We start from the raw sequence: 22,500 nt of genomic DNA on the forward strand, positions 1-22,500 counted from the left end.
ACTGACAAACCTGAGGTCGATGGTGCGCTCTTTTTACTCCCGTCTCTCCATCAGTGCTCAGTTTTACGGGTATTTAAGCTACTTAGCTACACGGAAAGGAAAAGAAGTCGAAACAAGGATGCGAGATCCGGGAATCGAACTCAGACCTCTTGCACCAAGGCCGCGCACTAACCGACTGTGCCATCGTGCTTGAGTCTCATGAATGGTGGATGTGTTCTGTTCCCGCATCCTCTCTGGCTTGGCATTATTGCTGCTCTTTTAATGTTATTTTGTTGTTATTCAAGTTACTCTTCAATACCTCAATCCCAGGATCAGAATTCAATAAAAAGTTTTAGCCGGAAACATGCGCCAAAGTTTAATAAAACATTGACGAGTGTATAAATACGTGTCAATCTATAGCACACGGCTCTTTATCTTAAACGTCGTATTAGGTAGTTTTTCGTGTTGGTGGGCGAAAGCAACAAATCTCTCAAACACCTTTTGTTCGTCCAGCAGAATTTCCATGTTGCACCTTTGGCGTTGTTGTCTTTGAAGCTTTTTTTTGTGCAAACCATCTCTAATTACAATCCCCTTTTATAGACGTGCTTATGTTGTCTATTTAGTCATTGTTCATCGGCTTACATATCCTTCTTTTAATTTTGCACAGTTGCAAATTTTCAATATTCATTTTTCACTCTAACGAACGAACTGATTTTACAGAGCGTGACCTGTGTAAACAAATCCTTGCCAGTTCGGGAACAAATGTCACCAGACGGGAATGGAGAGTTATCAATGCGTCAAGAACCTCTGTAATCCAAGTCCCTGCAGGCACACGGTCGCTGTATTGAAATCAACGATGAAGACTACACGTGCGCGTGTACGCCTGGATATTTCGGCAAAACTTGTGACGGTAAGTGTTAAGAATGAATATTTTAAAAAAAAAACGTGTTAGAGCTTCCCAAACAATTAAGGGCTTTTAAACTGAAAGGGGTTGTCAGGCTTTGAACAAGCCTGATCTTGATGTAAGGCCCTGCCCACCACGTATCCGGGTATTTTTAAAAGGATAGTTTCACGTCTCTGCGCATTGGCAAACTCTCACGTCAGCCCCTTTCTTTTATTACTGTTTTTTATTTAGAAGCTTCGCCAAAAGACAGGGTAGCCTCAACAGAGCGTGAGCCCCAAATCAGAGGCCCCAAAGAAATAATAAGTATTGAAAAATTACAAAAGTACAAAAAATAACAAAACAATTACATAAACATTGATTACAAGCGTGACACTAACAGCAAAGACCGGCGCCAAGTGAAGAAATTGGCCGACATCGGTGGCATTTGACCACAGATGGATTTGAAGGTCTGGGGCCGATCAGTGTCAAAGTATAAACCAGTTAGATGCTTATAATAGTCATGTAGCTCTCTCTTAAAATGAGGGAGCGACAGATTTCTACTTCTTAGATGGGCAGAAAGAATGTTCCAAATTCTAGGAGCACGAGACTCATTGTTCATTCATGAGACTCATTGTTATTGAAGCAATTGAAAGCATGATGCAGGAAATCGGAAACACTGCCATAGAAGTGGAATTACGCATCAGAATTACTTTTGCAATCATTTCCTTTGTGTTATGAAACTACTGCATGCGAATAGATAACTCGTGCGTAGAATAAAATGTTCGACCCGTGCAATAAACTCGATGGTCAAGACTAAATGTGATTATTTTCTGTGTAAACCCGCAGAATCTGCCACCAAATTTGGGTCTCAGTAATTCAGTGTATTTTCTTTACTACTTTCTTTGATTAATGAACATCATCTGGTTCAGTAAGAACCGCAAAATTTACAACTGATAGCGCCAAAGCTTGCTGGACATGCGCAAAACCGTGAAACTGGCCCTCTAATCCGCAACTTTGCGAATTGAAAATTTTCACGTTCACACGTAACGTATTCAAATTGAATTTGCCCGTCCACACATATCCGGATTCGTTCTAGTGTCCAGGACTCCTCTGTGACTATTGTCAACTGAGCATGCACCGTCAGGCGTGCGAGTTGGCGACAAGAGAACCGATAGCGTTTCGTTCAGCGGCCATGTTAAATATTGACGCGGTAAAGACTGGATCTGACTTTGTAACGTCATCGGATTTGAGAATATCCGGATTCGACCGGTCACACAATTCTAAATCTTTGCATATTCAAAGCCTTTCCGTCTGGAGAGCGGATTCAAAACGTTGAGGATTCGCCGGATACGTGTGGACTGAAGGCGAATCCGCATAGAAAAAATCCGGATAAGGCCGAAGAGACAGGTGCGAGATTGACGGAAGATTTGTGAGGTTCGTATTCTGAAACTACGGATGTGAGCTGATTCTTTCATGGAAAAATTATCATAGTGAGTGGAACAACTTAATAAATTGTGAAAAAGCCCGAAAAAACTCACGCTTTTACTTTAACGGTACCATTCCGACGGAAAGGTCTCCGTGGAATGACGTTGAATCTGGCACACTGAAACTTGTGATGTGAAAATGTTCCGGAAAAAGTGTTCTCTTAACTCACTTCGGTGTTCTATACTAACGCTTGCCCTATTGCCCGGGGCAAGCGAAATATATCCGTGGGCAAGTAAAACAACTCTAAGACTTGCCGGATAGGGCAATCAGAATTTTTGGCCGACTAATATTTTGCGGAACGATTTGATTTGCAACGAAGAACGTGACTAGTAATATGACGTAGTCGCCGCAAACGTGATAAAAAAATAACAATGTTACATCGTTTTGATGTCATTTATTGTCTGTTATTAATATAATGCTACAAACCTCAAAACAGATTGGAAGAAGGAATATGTTCGCAGCCGCGATCTTCAAGTCCGCGCGAAAAAAAAGTTTGTTACAATGGAACCCGGTTTTCGCACGGCCGAATACGCTATGATAATTTGATATGGAACAAGCGCACAAGAAAATTCTACCTTTTGTCAGGCAATTTCAACCAACTTTGAAAGGCTTAAAGGCCATAATATTGGATAAACGGCATTTAATTCAAAACCAGCCTAATCTCAGAGAGGTATGGTAAAGGAATCCCCTTGATGTCATATAGAAACGAAACATCGCTTGAAAATGTATGCTAAATCAAACCAAAACTGTGAAGGCTACCAGAACACCATAGACGCAGCAGGAGTCGCGTTGGTCTGTCAAACGCATTTTACACACATTTTACTCAAAATTGACATTTTTACAAGCCCCCTTTGAGTTTTTATGGGCCACAGGTATTTGGAAGGCGGGCAACCAAAAAAACAAAACTGTTTGCACAAAGGGCAAATTACTAAAGAAAGTAAGTGTCGAACACTGCACTTTCTATACTTAGTCACTCCCACGCTTTCTTTTCTCTTGTAAAGAAATGGACCTGTGTCATCCCAATCCTTGCATGAACAGTGGAAACTGCTCTAGGACGAAATTTGGAGGATATAAATGCAGCTGCATCCCGGGATATCATGGAACCAACTGCTTAGGTAAACATTAGCATTAAAGTGATCATTACCTCAAAAAGCTCTCCCGCTGTGATATCTCTTGAGCACCAAGACCAACTTCGAAACCGAGACTAACAGCAACTCGGAAATGGCCCATTAACGTCATTAGAGCGGTTTTCAATTGAGTGTCGAAAGTAATTAGCGAATTGCTTTGCTTTTGCATTACTTCAATCAGTGATTGCTTCAAAGTCCTCGCTCCATTTTTTCAACCAATCAGAAGTGAAACCAAAACCAATCGTGGCTTGCGCGTGCACATTTTCCCGCGCTTTGTGTCGGTTAAGTGTAATTACTTCGAGTTTTGATTGGTTTTCAGGATTGTCCTCCCGTCCTTTTTGATTGGCCAAAGTAATTACTTAGGTACTAGAAGTCTACCTTAAGAACGTGGGCGCCATTTGAAAAATAAAAACAATATGTTTCGTACTCGCCTCGATAGAACTGAATACTTTTGGCAAAATTAAGTCAAGGACCCACCCTCCGTGGGTCAACACTCATGGCCATCCCTCAAAATGACATTGGACATTTCGTAACAATTACCCGACGTAATATCCTGTCTCAATATGACAAGCGTACCGCTGTACAAAGAATGAAAAGACGCAGAATTAGAGCTTTAGTTCAACAAGAATAGCGTTTCTAAGCTAATCCGCGCTGATCAACAGTATTTCGGTCTAAAAACCACTTTGAAGACGATTAGCTTTCACTTGTTTTCCTGGGTACCACCGTGTCAATACTCCAGAAAATTCGAATTTCCGGGAGCTTGTCTCGATAGCCTTCTGGATATCGGAAACTCCAATGAGAAGCGATCGGTCCGAGTTCAGCTCATTGCCTCGCCCATTCTGAATCTTCTCTGCATGATTAAAATGTTTGTTTCTTTGAAGAAGATTTGAAGTCTGAAGTAGATTGTACGTCGTGTAAGTTGAATAAAAAGGGAAATGTCAGTTTGAGGGATGGCCAATAGTGTTGAACCACCCCCCCCCCCCCCCTCCCCGTGCACATTTCATTTGTCTTTCTGGGCACGTGACCCGCCGCAACCAGGGTACTTTCTCGAGGAAGGAAGAGGCAGGACCCTGGGAAAGAGGTTGTATAAGACGTTTTCAACCAACCTCTAGAGACACCAATAACAACCTAGAAATATACGTCTTCTGGTGGACGAACAAAAGAGGCTAATGAGAGATCTTTTGTTTTCGTCCACCAACATGGCGGTGATGACGTCACGTGATTTCACCATCTCGTGATGCAATACGTTTTTGGGAGGGTTTTTACATAAAAACAATCCAAGGTATTTACTCTTGAGACTATATTATGTATTATTTTCACCATCCCATTATGCAATACGCTTTTGGGGGGCTTTTTACGAAAACACAATACAAGTTATTTACTCTTTGAACTGTATCATGCTTCAGTGAACTGGATATCCATTGTTTTAATGCAAATAACCCCCCAAAATGTACTGTATTATGGGATTGGTGAAAAAAGCGAATTAGACATCCCTCATAGCGAGTTGACGTCACTTGATGCCATGCATCGCTGTTTTCAACTTGAACTCACTCTTCGATCAAATTGAATAGCTTTGTCTTATACGTACCATTGATGATGTGTAGCTTCAAGGAAGAGTATCAAAAATAGGTTAGCGCACCTAACCGGGAACTTTAACTTCATTCTAATATGAAGCTTGCTTTTAAATCAGCCTTAGAATTCATTTGTCTTTTCCCAAACAAGAAAAAGAATCTCCCATGGTGTGCTTACCAATCTGGTAACTGATGGTGCTCTTAATCGTTGGTATTTTATGCGGTGTATTGTTCGTTGTTGTTGCAGTATTGTCGTCAAACTAATTGTTCTCCGGATCCCTCAACTTGCACACGTAAATAATTTCAATTCTCTTTCTTTCCATGACCAGAATTTCAGGATTCTGCGGACGCGGACAGTCGACACAAAGTTCCCTTGTTTCATAGCAGAACCTTTTCAAATAACCTGAAAGCTGCCCGTCCTTTAAGTTCCATAGAAGTTCATGACAAATTGCATCGAGGTAAGAGAGAGTCATTCTCGCAGGAAGAAAATTAAGTTGCGAAAACGTGGCCTTCAGAAGCAAGTTTGCCTCTATTTACTTCGCTTCGTTCACGTAACTTTACTCTTCAGTTTTCAACAGCAATCTAACGTAATACTGGTAAAAACCACAGAGTTGACACAGGCGTTAAAAAGTAAAAAATGAAGGGCGTTTCGGTTACTATCTTCTTCAGCTAAAACGTAGATGTAATGGCGTCCTATTGTACAATAATACAATACATACTTGATTGACCGCTCCCCATGAGGGCTTTTCAGGGCCAATGAAACACAATCAACGAAAAAAACAGAACACAACAACTACAACTGTTAAGAATTCCAACTGGCCGGAGGCATACCAGTTGGCTATTAGTACAAGTGCAGCAAACTATAGGAAGTTGAACCAGGGAAGAGCAGGAACAAATTCAACGAGTGGTCAGAGCGGGTCTGGAACCCGGGATCTCCGGATTTCAAGGCAAGCGCCCTAACCACTGGGCCACACTGCCTCCTGAATCAACGTGAAAGTAAAATGAATAAATTAAAATATGTAGAATGAATAAAAATATGTAAAATGAATAAATTAAAATATGTAGAATGAATGTGTCAATGAAAGTTTTAGCAGTGAAAAGCTATGAAATTATTGCGGGAACTGCAACAATAGCGCGCCAAGATTCTTAAAATTCTTAAGATTCTTATAAACATTTGGGAACGGTACATGTTCGTTAATTGATTTTAATTGATTTTATTCATTTTTGCTTTTGCATTTATACCACACTAGGACGCCGTTAAATTTACATTTTTAGCTGAAGAAGGTTACAGTAGTAACCGAAACGTCCTAATTTTTTTTTTCTTTTCAAAGCTAGTGTCAACTCTTCTTAAGTGGTTTTTAACAATACCTGGCTACACAACGCCAGAAAACTATAACGTTATTGGCTGTGCGTGCATCACGCACTTTTTGTTAATTTATTTGGCGTACTTCCCAAAACAACAACGTGAAAAAACCCAAAGTTACGGTTTCGATGACAACATGAGCATGCCATGGCGAATCGTACATCGTCTATCTTTACTTCAAAACGGCTCTCAACAGCCTAGTTATAGGATACTTCGCCCATATTGTGGAAGGTGAACAAACTTGAAAAACGTAACATATAAAAATGGTTATCAAGTTGTTGTTGATAAAGGTGATAATTACCTCGTTGAAAATAGTAAGATCAACGAACACAATGGTCTAGACGAAGGACGGTGAGGTCTTAGATCTCAAAATTGACGTGGACGATCGATGACAACACGAACTTTACTATAAATGTGATTTTGAGTTAGTGTGATGATCGTATGTCTTCCAGTGAGTGATGTAGCAGCTCTCGTATATGTAACGTATAATGTGATTGTCTCGCTTCACTAGCCCGAAACAAAACACTAAACAATTAAAACAATGACTTAGACTTAAAAACATTAGAAGCTGCTTACCAAACAATAGCAGGTTACAAGAGCTGCTACACTATTGATTCCAGCCAGTTTCCAGGCAGAAATGTAAGCTATGTTGGCCATTTGACTGGGGACTGGGTAGAATATGGACAATGACACTAGCAATCAAACTGTAAATTATCAACGTGTGTTTGTGTTGTCTCCAAAACCTCAAGTTGGCCGCTGCTCACCGCTGTTTTGAAGAAGACAGCAAAAAATAGTACCGAAGAGTGAAATGCACGAGCAAAGCATCTGTTTATTGCTCATTATTTTTTCGCGTTTTTGGACGACTGAGACTACAATATTTACAATGACGATAACGGTGATGATAATTACAAGAATGAAGACACGAAGCCAGAGCCGAAAGACGAAATCAAAGATTAAGACTATGACGGTGTCGATGACGAAGACGAACGAAGAGGTCCAAGGTGATGTCGGAAACCAATAGGAAGACGAAACCGAAGACGAAGACAAAAAGCGGTGACGATGACGACGAATACTCACGACGACGAGGACCCAAGTCTCATCGTTGCATTTATCCCTTTCAGAAGTTTGTGTGATGAATCCATGTCAAAATGGCGGTGTTTGCTCCAAAAGAGGACGTTCCTTCGTCTGTCGTTGCAGCAAAGGCTTTAAGGGAAGACATTGCGAGATCAGTGAGTGCTTTGTTTTGACAAAACAACTTCTCCAGAATAGGCGTACCGAACGGTGTTGCGCTCTCACAAACACTGCGGTGTGTGTTTCTAGAAAAACCAGCAAGTTGAAATATGATAACCCTTTGATTACCATGATCTCTAAGTTCATTCTCCTAACTACTTGGAAAGATTTCTTCGTTGGCTGCTCATGAGAATTTGGTGTTATACATGTATCAGGATCATACCCTAAAGCTGATATCAATCTTCATTCTCAATACTTGTCTACCTGACAGTGTATTGAAATTGCGAGGGGAATTTACATTCTGACCAGTCCTAGGAGTCAAAGAGTAAAAACTAAACGCAAGGCTCGATGCATTCCAAACTGCCTGGCAAAGTCTTGTGGGACAACATGCGTTGATTACAAATCTAATTCGTTTCCTTTTTGAAGATCAGGGCGTCTTCTAAATTAAAGTTGGGGATTGAACTCCTCTACCAGGTTTGACAGTCCTGCAGGATCACATTGGAAAAGATTAATGTAAAAATCATAAGCATCTCAATCTTACCTGTTAAAAAGTCATTGAAATTTAAATGATTACGACTAATTATAGCCAAGCTCTCTGTGTCCCTCATTTCGTTTGCTGATTGTGGCGTAACAGCGTGTGATTGCATTCATTTTTTGTTGCTTTGAGTAAGTTTATCAGGATTTCTTTTAAATTGAAGTTGTAGGCACCAGCAAAAAATGATATGGAACTCTTGCAGTAGGTTTTAAAATCAATTCTAGGGGGCTATCTTTCTTGCTAAAAGTAATCTGCATGCAATTCATTGGGGTGATTATCCCAAAAATGTTCTTAATATTGTTATTAATTTCTTCTCTTCGCTTGCACATGCGCATCACACTTTCTCGTAGACAATCCCTGCATTCCAAATCCATGCCATAACGGTGGCACGTGTCTCTTAAGCGAAGAAGGCAACTTTGCCTGCCGCTGTTCCTCAGCATTTTCAGGTGCAACATGTGAAGGCAAGTCGCATGCAGAATACACCAACTGTATTTGAGTGAAAGGGAGAGTGCACGTTGTTGGTATAAAGCCACTCATCTTTAGTGAAATCGAGTTCGTCGTTGGTTAGTTTGTGATTGATTTATTCCATGTCCATTATTGCTTGCCTGAAAGACGTTTTCGACAAATATGGCTTCCCAGTGATGTTTTGCTCCAGAAAGGTAGTTGTAATGTCACACTCTAAACAAGACCCGAGGATTAGGCAGCACAAACCACAAGAAACACGTACTCCATCAAGCCTTCGCCGGGGCTGGGTTTCAGTTACACAAGCAAGCCTGTTAACGGCAGAAATGATCTCCAAAACGGGAGGGCATCTTTGGTAGACCTGTTTGCAGATACGGCGGCCATTTTGATTTCTGTTGTTTCAAGTAGCTATTATGGGATGCCCAGGGGGCAAATACATATTAATTTGCCCCCTGAGCATCCCATAATGTCTTTCGAAACAATAGAAATCAAAATGGCCGCCGTATCTGCTAAAAGGTCTATTCTGTGATATTTGTTCACGCTCCACAGTTATTCACATCGTCGTCATTCAGGCTGCCGAGCTGGCGACCCCGCGAGTTTCCTCCAGCTACAACGGTCTTCTTAAATCATAGAAAAGTGACCATTCTCGATCTGACACCTTTGATGAAATTAAAGCACCACCAGCATGTGTTGCACGGTATTAGTGTAAACTGCATGCTGTAAACTAAATGCAAGTGTGAATGTGTTAATCGGTACTTAATCTTTTCAGAAACATCAAAAAGGCAGAGACTTGACCCAAGGCCCCATAGTAAGTTCATTCCGTTTTGCAGATGCATGCAGATGGTCTGAACAAAAACGTAATCGTCATTTTAAGTTTGGTTGTTGTGAATCGATGTATTTTCGTTTCTAAATTAACTTTTGCATGTCCGGGACTCAAGCAATTAATTCAAGTGTGTTTCTCAAATCTTCATCAAAATGGCGTTAAAGAACAAATAGGGCTATTCACCAAACCACTGCATATTAAGAGAACCTTCAAACTAACCTTTCACATTTCTTAAGATAACTCTTTTGAAGCGTCTAGACACCCGGCAGATTTTTCCACATAGCCTTTGACCAAAGTACTCATAAGATTCGTTCAAACCCGCAAGTCTTTTATCCAGCAGCATATAATTCTTTTCACAGCTCTTTTGATAACATTTTCGATTCCTCTAGGTAACCATTCCGAATAGATGAAACGACCCACAAGCTATTCAATCCTTCTGAGCCTGCATGCATGACGGCTCCTAGCACACATCCACCACTGGTGTATGCGCGCCTCCCTTGAACTCTTTCTTGCTTTTCTTGCACTTGCTGTGGAGCATGCGCAATTAACCTCTCACGTTTTATTGACTTTTCTGCTGTACCCTTCCACTTTTTTCTTCGCTTGCGTCGCTTTTTGCGTCTCTTCCTTTTTTTAATTTACTGTAATACTAGCATATCTGTTTTCCAACATTGGAAGACCTGTATTCCGTAAAGAAGAACCTAAAGCTCTACTTGCACAAATCCCATAATATACCTCTTTTACTCCCGAATTTTTCCATAATCATTCAGAGAAATCGAGAACAGTGCCTACGCAAATTTGTGGGAGTAAGAGAGGAGTATTATGGGATTTGTGCAAGAAGAGAATAGTCACATTATTCAAAATCAGCGCTCTGTCATTAAATATAAGTCAAGTAGAAATGTTTCCCCAGTGTTAATTAACAATTAGACCAGTAGCCCGCAAGGGCTACGGGTCAATAGCCCATGAGGCGAAGCCGAATGGGCTATTGCCCCGTGGCCCTTGTGGGCGGAGGGTCTAACTGTTTTAGTATCACCCAACTAGTCGGACAGAAAAGGCAATAATAAAGTTAGCAATTGCAAGTTGAAGAAATAGAAATATTTATTTGGGAATAAAACGAAAGAAAGCGACACGCTTTTCGCTACTCGAGGACTATTAATAATAGTCATCTAGTAGCGTAGCCAATCAAAATGCAGCATTTGCATTAGTCCACTAGTTGGGTGATAACTAATTTAGCATAGTCTGGGGTAGCAGCTAGTGTGAGGACTTTTAATAGTTTGTAAATTGGCGACACGGCCATTTCCTTCAAAACTTTTTTACTTTTAGTATCTCCAGTCCTCACCGTTGGGCTAATTCAGGGAAATTCTTGAGTATTCACTTTGTAGGTCCCTAATTCTTAAACTCTCTTACTTTTGGGTCTAGAACTTAACAAGCTTCTTTGCTTTTACCAGATAGTATTTAAAAGTATTCCTCTTGACGCACATGTTTTGCCTAATTATATTCAAAGCATAAACCTCTATGTGTTAAATATTGTAACTCTGTCCTTGCCTTGATTTTATGTTCTCATTAACAGTTTATTAAAATATGTAATTTTTGGAATCATTAATTTGTCACTTATTTACTTACTTATTTTAAGCGCTGAGGTTTCTTGATAGGAAACGCTTTCTGCCACTTATGTTCTTAACCTTAATGTGCATCAACTCTCTTTTTCCTTACTCCAAGATTACAAAAACAGTCCATATTAAGATTTTTAAATCATCGTAGTTGTGAATCGTTCTTTAGCAGTAAGCAAAAAAAAAAAAGTCGAAAATTTGAAAAAATGGGGTTCATTTATTGAGTCTCTTTTATATCCATATCTTTTATGGGCTTATATTGTGAACTCACAAAATGGCCAGCTCCCAATTGGCATACTAGTTCGATTGGAGAAGAACTGCATCGCTATCGCACAGGTCAAGGGTTCAAACCCCATTTTATAACAATAATGATGATGATCTTCATTTAGTGTCAACTGTATTTATCGCTGAGGTACTAATTGGGACTCTCTATGTAAATTAAATCAAACAACTGATATCAAATCGTAGATTGGTTTTTGAGGAGAGGGGAGAGGCTTTTCTTTCGTTAGTTGCTTAAATAACGTTCATAACTACGATAATCTTAAAAGTCTTTACAAGATTTTTCCCACAATTCAAATATATGTCTTTCACTTAATGAAGTCTCTTCAAAAAAGCAATCATAAAGGCCACCTCTCTAAACCATTTCCATGAGAAGGCGGTCATGATCTGCCAATATTAATCAGTCGAACCTTCCAGACGACTCAAGACTATGACTTTGCGATGATTACCGTATGGGTACCAGATCTTTACTTTATACTTTTCCGGGCCATGTGGTATTCAATTTTGACTTTGTTTTCCAAATGGTCTGGATAGCACAAGTGTTACTAATATTTTAAAAATACAACCACACTTTTGAATTTTCGGAACATGTTTCGATGTTTCAAACATCATCTTCAGCCATAGTGAGTGTAACATTAAATTTTTTACAAGATAATTCGTATATATATATAAGTATCGATACAATGATTCTTTGTAGATTAAATGTTCGTTACAAGTACTTAAAATTCAAACAAAACGTACTTGTGACGAACATTTAATCTACAAAGAATCATTGTATTGATAGTGATATATATATACGAATTATCTTGTAAAGAATTTAATGTTATACTCACTATGGCTGAAGATGATGTTTGAAACATCGAAACATGTTCCGAAAATTCAAAAGTGTGGTTGTATTTTTTAAAATATTAGCGACTTTGTTTTGTTTTTGTTTTTGTTTTTCGTTCTTATTTTTATCATGAATTTTCATTGCTTAGGACCCAATTCATTGCCTTTTCGTCTGTTGTCATTTTTCTATCTCTAGTGGACTACTGCTCCCCAAATCCTTGTAAAAACAATGGCGTTTGTGTAGTCGAAGAAGGAAAGGGATACAGCTGTTCCTGCAACCCAGGTTTTACTGGATTCCATTGTCAAGGTAAAGAAAACTTGGGATCGCAGCTAAGGCAGAGAAAACGCCCGAGTGGACGGAGCCGTCGAGTTTGTGCTCAATTTTTGGCTTAAGTATTTAGAAGGACGCAATTTAACCGAGTGGTTAGGTTGCTTGCCTTCAGATGTGGAGATCCCGGGTTCAAGATGCGTCTTGAAGACTCGTTCAATTTGATCCTGGTTCAACTTCTCGGCTGTTTTTTTAATTAGCTAACTGGTTTGCATACGGCCATTTGGGATCCTTAAAGTTGTTGTTGTTGTTGTTGTTGTTTGTCGTTGCCCCTGAAAAGCCTCTGTGGGAAGCGGTCAGTTAAGTTTGTATGTATGTAAGACTAATGTGTAAAGACGTGTTCCTGTCAATGCTTTTGTTAGAATTCATCCAAGAATGACTGATAATCCGAGATGGTGATCAATAGTCATTAGGGCACTTGAGCACGCAACAATTTTGAGCCACTCACCGCACCCGGAAGTGAGCTATTTTCCTTTTAAACTTGTCTTGGCACTTCCACACTTAAATTGCTCGTTATCTTTTCACTGTTAGAGTAGATTAGTTTAAAAAACTTGGGAGGGACGGCTCTCCTGGCATGCGAAATTTTGACTTCCGGTTTCCGTCCGCGGCTCAAAAACGTCATGTGCTTAAAAGCTCACATTCACCAAAAGTCGTTTGCAGTCGTTTGTTTTTGTTTTCAAATGACTGCTTTTCCAAATGTGTGATCTGCATGATTGGCTGAATGCACTCAGGCGAATCACGCGGGAAACAACTTGTCAGCTATTTGAACAAATCGTGTTACACGAAATTCAGTCACTGTGCGCAATGACCTTTGGGCGAATGAGAGCCCTTAAGCTCCTTATGGCTAAATATAGAGACTGACCACATTTTCTTCACTTCTAGATGATCACTGCACTCCTAATCCGTGCCTCCACCAAGGGCTTTGTGTTCGTGACAAGACAAGACGTTTCAAGTGTAAATGCAACAACGGCTTTTTGGGCAAGAACTGTGAAAGTAAGACTTTGTATCTCTGAATATTACTGATGGTAGCTTGTTTTTCAAGATTTGTTCACAAAAATTTCGAATTTAAATCGTTCCTGTGTATTCGCAGATATCTTTAGCTAGTTCTTCGTGACGGTTAGCCTTTTGGAAGACGCACGGTTAAGATTGAGAACAGGGGAATATTTGGGTTATGTAACAGCTTTCGTAACGCATAATGAGATTGGCTCGCTATCGTAGCCAAAAACAAAAGACTAAACAATTGAAACGATGGCTTTGACATAAAAATACCAGACAATAGCAGGTTGCGAGAGCTGCTACATGACTGGAATATTTGTTTACAATTTTTTCATTGATTAAGCGTATGCCAATCATTTTGCAAGCGATCTCAATGCCAAATATCCTGCACATCCAATCAAGTGAAAGAACATTGCATAATGAGCTTTGAACGCATTTTAAAATGCAACAGAAGCGACCATCCCTTGTTCCTACAACCAGGCAAGTCAGCTTCAGGCCGGAGTTGTTGATACGTTGGATAACTTATATATCCAGTGGATAATTCACTATCCAGAGTATAAAATTTATTCCATGTTAAACGATGGCAAAGCTTTTCATACAAGTATTTACTTAAATTTGCTTGGAGTGTGCGGATGCACTGAAATCTTTGCACAGCTTGATACTGTGAATAGTGACTTATCCACCCGATAAAGTTATCCGCCTTTTCAAGAAGTGGGGTCACCTGTCTGTTCATGGTATGACATCACATTTATTTTTGCAAAACACGAACGAAAAACAGTCTGGAGTTTCATCTCAAGAAATGACCCATGCCTCCCCTAGCTCGCTTGATACTCCCTTGCGGATTAGCCTCCTCGGTTTTTCAACTTTAAGTTGTAACTTGAACGACCCAGTTTTGGTACCAAATGGGATTACATTTCATTTACTCCGCATCAGTTCCCTTTTCAATACAGTTTTCCTTTTTAAGGGAACCTCCTCTCTGACTTGTGAATAATTTTATAACAGAAGAAAATAATGTTTGCAATCAAATGTGCTCGACATTTTCTAAAAAAAGTGTTTATATCCAAAAAAATGAAATTGCTTGAATAATTATGACGCGTTATTGCCAGTATTGTTTTCACACTAAGCGCTTTTATTTTGAAACAATGGGGCAACCGGCTCACTTCACAATTATTCAAGATGGCGGCGCCCGGGAAATTTGAAAACCGAAAGAAGCGTTTTTGAATTTTTGTTATTTCACTGAATAAAGTTCGAACAATTTTGACTGTAAACATTATGTTCTGTGGTTTGAAAGTTATTTTCTTGTTTTAGTGGAGGTTCCCTTTACGTTTTCGTTCATTGTCCAACAGGCCGGGCGTTTGCCTGCCACCACTGTGTTAACGTCATATCTGGGTTAAGTTTGTTGGTCTTACTTCGCTTCGAGGGGCGTGCTTTCGTTCGTTTCCCCTAGTCGTGAAAGAACTCAACATTTTATTTCTAACACACAGCTGGGAGCCAAGCCAAACCAATACGCAACCTCGACCTTTATTAACACAACTAAAGTGTAATAACATCATCACAACAAACTTTATCGAAGATCGTGAACATAACTCACGCGCTGAATGCAAAAAAAGCTACAAAGTCAGGCATTGGCGGATGACAAAATACAAACTGAGCCTCCAACAAACCATGTGACCTGATGTGTGGGAGAAAAGCATTTTTCGCTTTATTAGTTTTCAGCCAGCGGAACAAAATCACTTGTTTAGATCAGCTTTTATTTGAACTGTAGTCTCCAGAATTAGTAGAGCATTAAAAAAGTGCTTAACGTTCACTAATGTTTTATCCACATTTCTTTAGTAAATTCCTGTCAGCCTAATCCCTGTAAGAATGGTGGCCTATGTGTGACCGTCAGTGGAAAAGGCTACCAGTGCAAGTGCCGTGAAGGATTCAATGGACCTCACTGTGAAAGTAAGTCCATGTAACGTAATGTTGATCTAATGTTGCGCTGTGGTTTTAGCCGCGTTAAATCAATCAAATGGAAATCGACCATCCGTGGTGTCGGCCAAGGGCAGGTACAAAACACAGGTCACAGGTCATTGTTTTTCCAATACAGAAACAACATGAATGTTTAGGATTGTTTATGTATTCGTAAAACAATGACCTGTGACCTGTGTTGTCCCTGCCGGTCGGGCAATGGCTGGGTAAAAGGTAACCATTAACAAAGCACATAAACGACAGGGATACAATTAGAACCTGTTTGTATCGTCATCATCATCATCATCATCATCAAGTATGTTAGTTCGGTTGTGTTCCATTGGAATCAACCATTTCAGTCATATCCTGTTTTGGTCAAAGTCTTTCAATAGAACAATTTTTAACCGATTTTGATGGAAACGCGGTTAATCCTGGGAATGGGTTATTACCAGACTTCTCCAGAAGCTGGAGCCATGCGAAATCAGTGTAAAAATCTCGCGAAGACCACAGCCAACGCTCAGTTTTCCATTGTTTTCTGTCATTTCATTCAAGTTTAAAGCTGGTTGAAAAAGTTTATCACCATTGAAATGAAATGTAAAAAAATAAATAAATAAGTAAAAGGTGAGATGGATTACGAAGCTAGGGATTGCTATCAAGAAAGGACTCTTGCAGAAAACAGCCTTATTAGGAACAGCAAGGATCCTAAGAAAGGTTCTGGAAAGCTAAACAAGAGGGAATGACTCAAAGGACCTTTGGCCATTGGCTATGGCTCGCTCCTTTGGTTTAAATGCGGTATAACATCTGCCAGAGCGTAAATAAACGCCATGAGATTGATGATAATAATAATAATAATAATAATAATAATAACACTAATGGTGTTTATTCACAAAATAATCGCATCGTCTACAATACATTAAATTGCAATTTTATAGAAACTATTAAGACTACAAAATATAAAAAAATAAAATATATATGTGATAAAAATAAATACATTTACTTTAAGTTTACTCTAAGTATACTCTAGTTTTCCCTACCCTAAATGCTATGAAACTGTGAGAAATTCTTCATTACCTCGTTTTATTTTCAGATAACCCATGCTCTCCAAACCCTTGTCACAACGGAGGCACTTGTATCGTGTTCTACACAGTTTATTTGTGTAAATGTCCCAGAGCGTACAGAGGAACTCGATGCAATGGTAAGGAACTTGTTCCCAAGTGCGTCACTTCATTTTCAGGCAGTTACACGTACTTTCCAGAGAGGAATCTGGAGCAGGCCAGAGTAATCTCGTCAATGAAATGTGCAAAATCAATTTTAATATATTTCGCACTGAGAAACGGGTGTCAAATAAAGTCATGTTTTAAATAAAAGTATGGGCAAATCAGGGTTTGGGGAAAAAATGCTCTGTTCCGGTAACTCTTGCATCTCTACGGAAATTACCGTCATCTAATTGATTCCACGATTTGAACCTTTCTTAGAACGCTTGATAAACTCATTTCATGGTCGATCCTCTTTTGTTTGTCACCGGGGAAAGTGCTCATTTGTTTGCAACAAAGAAAAAATGGGGACTGAAGGCCGGTTCTTGAAAACTGTAAAAACAGTTTCAACATTTCATAAGACATGCGTACAGCACTGCGTAAAATCAAACATTGGTAGTGTGTAAACAGGATTTTAACGTTGTTGAAAGTATATAGAATGTTGAAAATTTCTTGACGAATATTGAATCAAATTTAAACTCGTTAAAACGTTCGTGCAACGTCCTCTGTTCTCGAAAATGTTTAATGGCGTCGAAGCCTTTTGAACAGTCCATTCACCAGTTAGGAAACACGCGCATGCTCGTCTTAGGCCGTAAGTCTGCACGAGATAGTCTGGTTTCGTGTGGTGCTTTGTTGCAGCCAGCGTTGGCTCCATTGATGGCCCGATATTGGAACCGCTTTAACGGTGCCCGCGTAACGTCGTGTTTGCTTTGTCTAATTTTAAACGTGTTTTGTTTAAATGTTAAATGCGCTTACACGGGCCTCAAGGCGTTCTTTTGATGAACATGTAGTGACTTTCATTTGCACGTTTGTCGATCGGAGTATCTTCAACAAAAAAAATATGTTTATTTGAATAACTGATTTTGTTGTATATTCAACAGAAGATCGCGTTTCTGATTGGTTAATTACAAATGCACAAAAAGTCTATAGAGTGCAATACGGACGTTGCTATGGAAACACAGTAAATTAGTAAATTTTTTCAGTATATAATGGGTCTTATTCGTGCGACGGCCATATTGGCCATAGACAATAGATTTCGTACCCCGAGCCTCGAGTTGAAATGTTTGGGAACGAGTTTCTGTGGGGTAAAACAAAAGTTTTCAATCCCTCGGGAATCAGCAAGGCTGCCGTGTGATTGAGGCCCATGAAAAAAATCGTGTGAACTTGCTCGTGCAGTTTCGTGATTTATGTTCACTCGTGATGATATGGAAGTTCTCAAATTTTAGTCGCCTACGGTTTGTGCATTTTTGAGAACTTTCAAAACTCCACTTGTTCCCATAATTCACGAAATGCACTCGCGTTCATGCGATTTCCTATACTTAATGTCTTTATAGTTCTTATTCCTGAGAAAGCCCTGGCACCAGCACCACCTCCAGTAACCTCTGCCAAATTTATTTATGAAGACCAGGCAATCCGCAAGACAACCGCGAACCAGAAAAGTAAGTACCTATTTTCTCATTTTGTTGTTGATCTAATTTGAATCTAGCAAGACTAGGGATTATTGCAGGTATCACTTGACCAAAAATATCATTGGCGTATTTGGATGCTGCGGGCACTATTCACCTTATTCCAAAGTGTGCCCAATTTCAGTATTCTTTTGTTTGATTGCAAATTGGCCATTTTGGCCTCGTTCAAGGTTAAATATTCTTTTGAATTTCACGTTTGAAAGTGAAGCCAAAAGGGCCAATTTCCATGGAAACAAACGAATGCTAAAATGGCGGCCATTTTGGAATAAGGTGAATGTGTCCAGCGTGATCAACAGTAACCTTGTCGTCCAGAACCATCGTGAAAACCAAGCAGAAGTCAGGCATTTTGCCAGAGGGAACGAACCGTCTTAGGCAACTGTGAAGTCAACTCCTCTATCTTCTTTTTAAGTGTTGTAGTAGTCTCAACTATCTCGCCCCTTCCCAAATAAGAAGGTGCGTAATCCGCCATTTTGGGTTTTTTTTCAAAGAGCGAATGAACAGAAAACGTTTGATAATCGCAGTTGATCTCAATTGTTCAAGCCTTGGATAACTTCATTTCGCAATATACGTTACGTCATCTCTAAAGCGTACCTCAAACAAAGATGCTGGGCCTGGCCTTTTTGTGCATTTCCTTACTTAAACTATGTGTGCATTCATTGTGACATTAGGTAGATATCTTTGCAATATTAATAGTAGTTGACAGTGATTCATAAGTCAGATGAAGTCATTCGAGCTTTATACATCACCAGGGGTCAATTTGAACGAGATCCGGTAGTATTACACAGCGAATCTTCTTTTTCCCTGTATGAAAACAATGGAATAGACTGAAAAGACCTTCCTGTTACAAGTTCCCTTGGTTGGACTGTAGCGACCACGTGATAGGGGATTAAAGGGGGAGGGGGGTGAGGAGGAGGGGGGTGGGGGGGGAGGGAAATGGGTTGGTTATCTGAATTGCATCTGCAAATGCTCGTTCCTGCGACTACAGTTTGACTGAAGCCATTTTTTAAATGCAGGGGAGGTCTTGAAACCGGGGGGGGGGGAGGGTTGTGCGGGTCCGGTAGAGTGTTCCCTGAACAGCTCTAACCATTAATCAATGATCAACGTAGTAATATCTTTTAACTTATAACTAATATCATCCTCTTTTCAAACATGACTGTAAATTACCGACACTGCCTAAGGACTAGTTTTCCCATGTTTTATTGGGTCAATCAACAACTGTAAGCTTACCTCGAAGGTTACAACACCCCGGCTAACTATTTACCTGTGTTAATAACTTCATTATGAATAACCTCTGACTTGTCTTTTACAAACGCTAGCCAATCCCTGCTCGTCCAAACCTTGTCTCAATTCTGCCGTCTGCCTCGAGACAATTGACGATAACTTTGAATGTTTCTGCCGAGGTGACTTCTCTGGACCAAGATGTGAAGGTTTGACTGACAGCTAACACAACGTCTTGACTGTTGTCAACGCTTAACTTACAGACAAGCTAATTACTATCTAACGCCAGTATTCATAAAGGAGTCACAATTTTGTCGCATATGTCATACAGACGGCACTTGGTGCATTATTTTCCGTTTTAGACGACATACGAAAATTAAGAGGGAACGGAGGGCTCGAAATGAAACGTTATCAAAATATTAGTTAAATGTTTCTTTTTAAAAGGCTAGGCTTTGAGTTTTACACCAAATACTTTTTCTGCTTTGTGTGCATCTTCGCGGAAGGCACTCCTTTAATAAAAAGTTAACCTCACGAAAGGACTCTCTCTTTCGCTCTGAGACGCCACTCACAAGCGATCCTTTCACTGACGTACTACAAAGAAAAAGCATACAAAATTTAACGGGAGGGGTTTCAAGATAGAGAAGTGCGAGAAGTATAGGTAAACACATGATTTCGAGTGCAATTTGGAATAAATAAGCACGAGCCTGTAGGGTGAGTGCAATTTGTAGTCTTTAAAAGAATTTACAAGTTCTTCTTTACACCAAATTGCACGAAAAAAATAGTGTGATTACTTATTAATGATATACTTGCAAAAAGTTCACTTTGCTGCACAGATTTCACTTTTCTGCACTAATTGACGGGCTCTCAGCCAATCAACAAGCTGGAATTTTTGCCTGTCATGATATTGTTAGATCAAGAACAATCGTGGATTTCGAGAAAATTCAAAGCATTTCAAAAAGGAAAAAGAAACCATCTGTTTTTTTTTGTTCGTTTATGTATTTCTTCAAAGACGGGTGATACTTAAGGTGAACTAACCATCAGGGAAACATTTCTTTTTTGCTTTAATCTCCTCTGACCATTACTGATGTTTGGAAAGGTATGTCACGGATAGGGGGTCAAATTCCAAAAATGCACTGTTTTTCACATGCAAAATAATTTTTCCAACATAATTGTTCAATCATCCACTCAGATGAAACCAAGAGCAGCCGACCAACGTAATTGATAATTTTTTGATCGGCGACCTTTCAAGTACGGTTTGACACATTTAGGGCCGTTTATACGAGAGAAAATAAGCCGCGGCTAACTCTGGCTGCGGCTTACGTAAGCCGCGAAAGGAACTATTTATACGAGTATAAACTCCCCGGCCAGGATAAGCCGCGGCTTGAGAAAGCCGTGAACGTAGATTTTGTACCATTTATACGGGGTGTTCGCGGCTTACGTAAGCCGCGGCCAGAGTTAGCCGCGGCTTATTTTCTCTCGTATAAACGGCCCTATTACCTCCAACAATCAATGCAAATTAGAATTGACCAGCATTTCTACAGGCCAATGCAAGCGAAGGAATCCAGAATGGATCTTGGTATGCAGGAAGCAATTATTGATATCATGCAGTTAGCCAATGATTACATTTTCCTCTATGGTGCTTTTGTAGTTGCCATGATATTCAAGATACATCACTGCAGTGGAAGCGTGTAAAGGCCACTCGAAAACCTCATTTACTACCTCTTGTTACTGAAGAAGCACGTGCACTTTGCATAATTTAAAGTACACATTTTCTTTGCTTTAGATGTGGGAGCCTACACCTACTCCTCAGCGCCCAAATTCTTTCCTGGAAAAGGAGGTAACCAACAAAGGTTTTCTCTGATATAATTTGATTCTGTTCTGGTTTAAAGAAATTTAAAAAAATCAAAGTTACAAGACTCAAAGTTTCGACTATCTTGTCTAGTGTCTTCATCAGGGTTGATCCGAGGCTGTAACAATAATCCTTTTAGATGCTCACCAATCTTCGTTCTTGATAATTTTTCTTTAAGAAATGTTCTTATTGAAGTGACGCAACGAAGACGGCTGCAGCAACGACAACACCGCGAAGCAGGAACATTATTGGTTTAAAAAAGGAAAAATAATCGGTGCTGCAGATGCAGCACGAATTTCCGTGCATTTTTTGCCCAACTCCACAAAACAGCAACGTGAAATCACCGAATTTTAGGTTTTGATGACAACGTGAGCGTGTAACAATGAACCATTCATTTTCTATTTTTACTCAAAATCGGTCGAACCCATCCAGTTACAGGATAGTTCGCTCCTATTGTACAACGCGAACAATACGGAATAATCGCGAAATACTTACGAAAGCGCTTAGTTATATTTTGGAGTAGCGTTTTCTTTGTCGTTGCCGTTATCTTTGCTTAAACGTCCTAATGGTTCAAACACGACGTGTCTTGAGTATTGCGGAGAGTTTTAACACAATTGTTGTTTCATTTAACAAATCGGGCTCTGCCTTAATTAAAGGAACTACATTCTTTTAATTTCTAAGTTTATTTTGTCATTCGTGTGCGACAATCATGGACAAAATTCCTGTGAAACATTTTCACTTTTGACTGCTTTTTCACAAACAGAAGGAAACAGTCGCACGAGATTCAAACTACACGCGCCCAGTCCCTCCACCACTCCACCCTACCCACAATGTTGTAAACATGCACCCGCAGTCTTTTTCAGACTTTCAACATTGTATTGGGTGGGGGAGGGGAGAACTGCAGTGGAATTTGAAAATATTGCACGGCTTTTGGAGATAATTGTGAAATCATCGATAATTACGAGTTTTTCATGACTGTTCCAGGGAATTTTGTCCACGATTGTATGCTTTGTTTATTTAGACAGAAGTAGGTTAATTGAAAATGAATTTATCTTATCTTCACAGAGGAATGCCAACATTGTCATCGCAATGCACATTGTGTTGGTGGTCACTGTATTTGCAAACATGGATTTGTCGGAGATGGCCTGGACTGCTGGGGTATGGAATATAACGGAATAAACATCTCTCTAAATAAGGCTTTTTTTCGGTCAGAGAAGCAGATCCCACAGAGCTTCCTAAAATGCTATAGAGTGACTTTCAAATGACCT

The 22,500-nt window shown here is 39.7% G+C and overlaps 1 protein-coding gene across 1 annotated transcript in view; it reads left to right on the forward strand.

Moving 5' to 3' along the window:
- The window catches only part of LOC138031340 (neurogenic locus notch homolog protein 1-like), a 94,697-nt gene that overhangs the window by 57,434 nt on the left and 14,763 nt on the right, over positions 1-22,500 (forward strand). The window contains exons 26-38 of the mRNA XM_068879047.1: positions 808-889; positions 3,349-3,462; positions 5,375-5,503; positions 7,530-7,637; positions 9,405-9,443; positions 12,369-12,479; positions 13,383-13,493; positions 15,330-15,440; positions 16,534-16,641; positions 18,034-18,138; positions 19,482-19,592; positions 21,167-21,220; positions 22,298-22,390. Of these exons, the coding sequence (XP_068735148.1) occupies positions 808-889; positions 3,349-3,462; positions 5,375-5,503; positions 7,530-7,637; positions 9,405-9,443; positions 12,369-12,479; positions 13,383-13,493; positions 15,330-15,440; positions 16,534-16,641; positions 18,034-18,138; positions 19,482-19,592; positions 21,167-21,220; positions 22,298-22,390 (1,276 nt within the window). The remainder of the gene's footprint in view (positions 1-807; positions 890-3,348; positions 3,463-5,374; positions 5,504-7,529; positions 7,638-9,404; positions 9,444-12,368; positions 12,480-13,382; positions 13,494-15,329; positions 15,441-16,533; positions 16,642-18,033; positions 18,139-19,481; positions 19,593-21,166; positions 21,221-22,297; positions 22,391-22,500) is intronic.

This window comes from Montipora capricornis, chromosome 14 (assembly GCF_036669925.1).
Source record: "Montipora capricornis isolate CH-2021 chromosome 14, ASM3666992v2, whole genome shotgun sequence".
Taxonomy (NCBI): Eukaryota; Metazoa; Cnidaria; class Anthozoa; order Scleractinia; family Acroporidae; genus Montipora; species Montipora capricornis.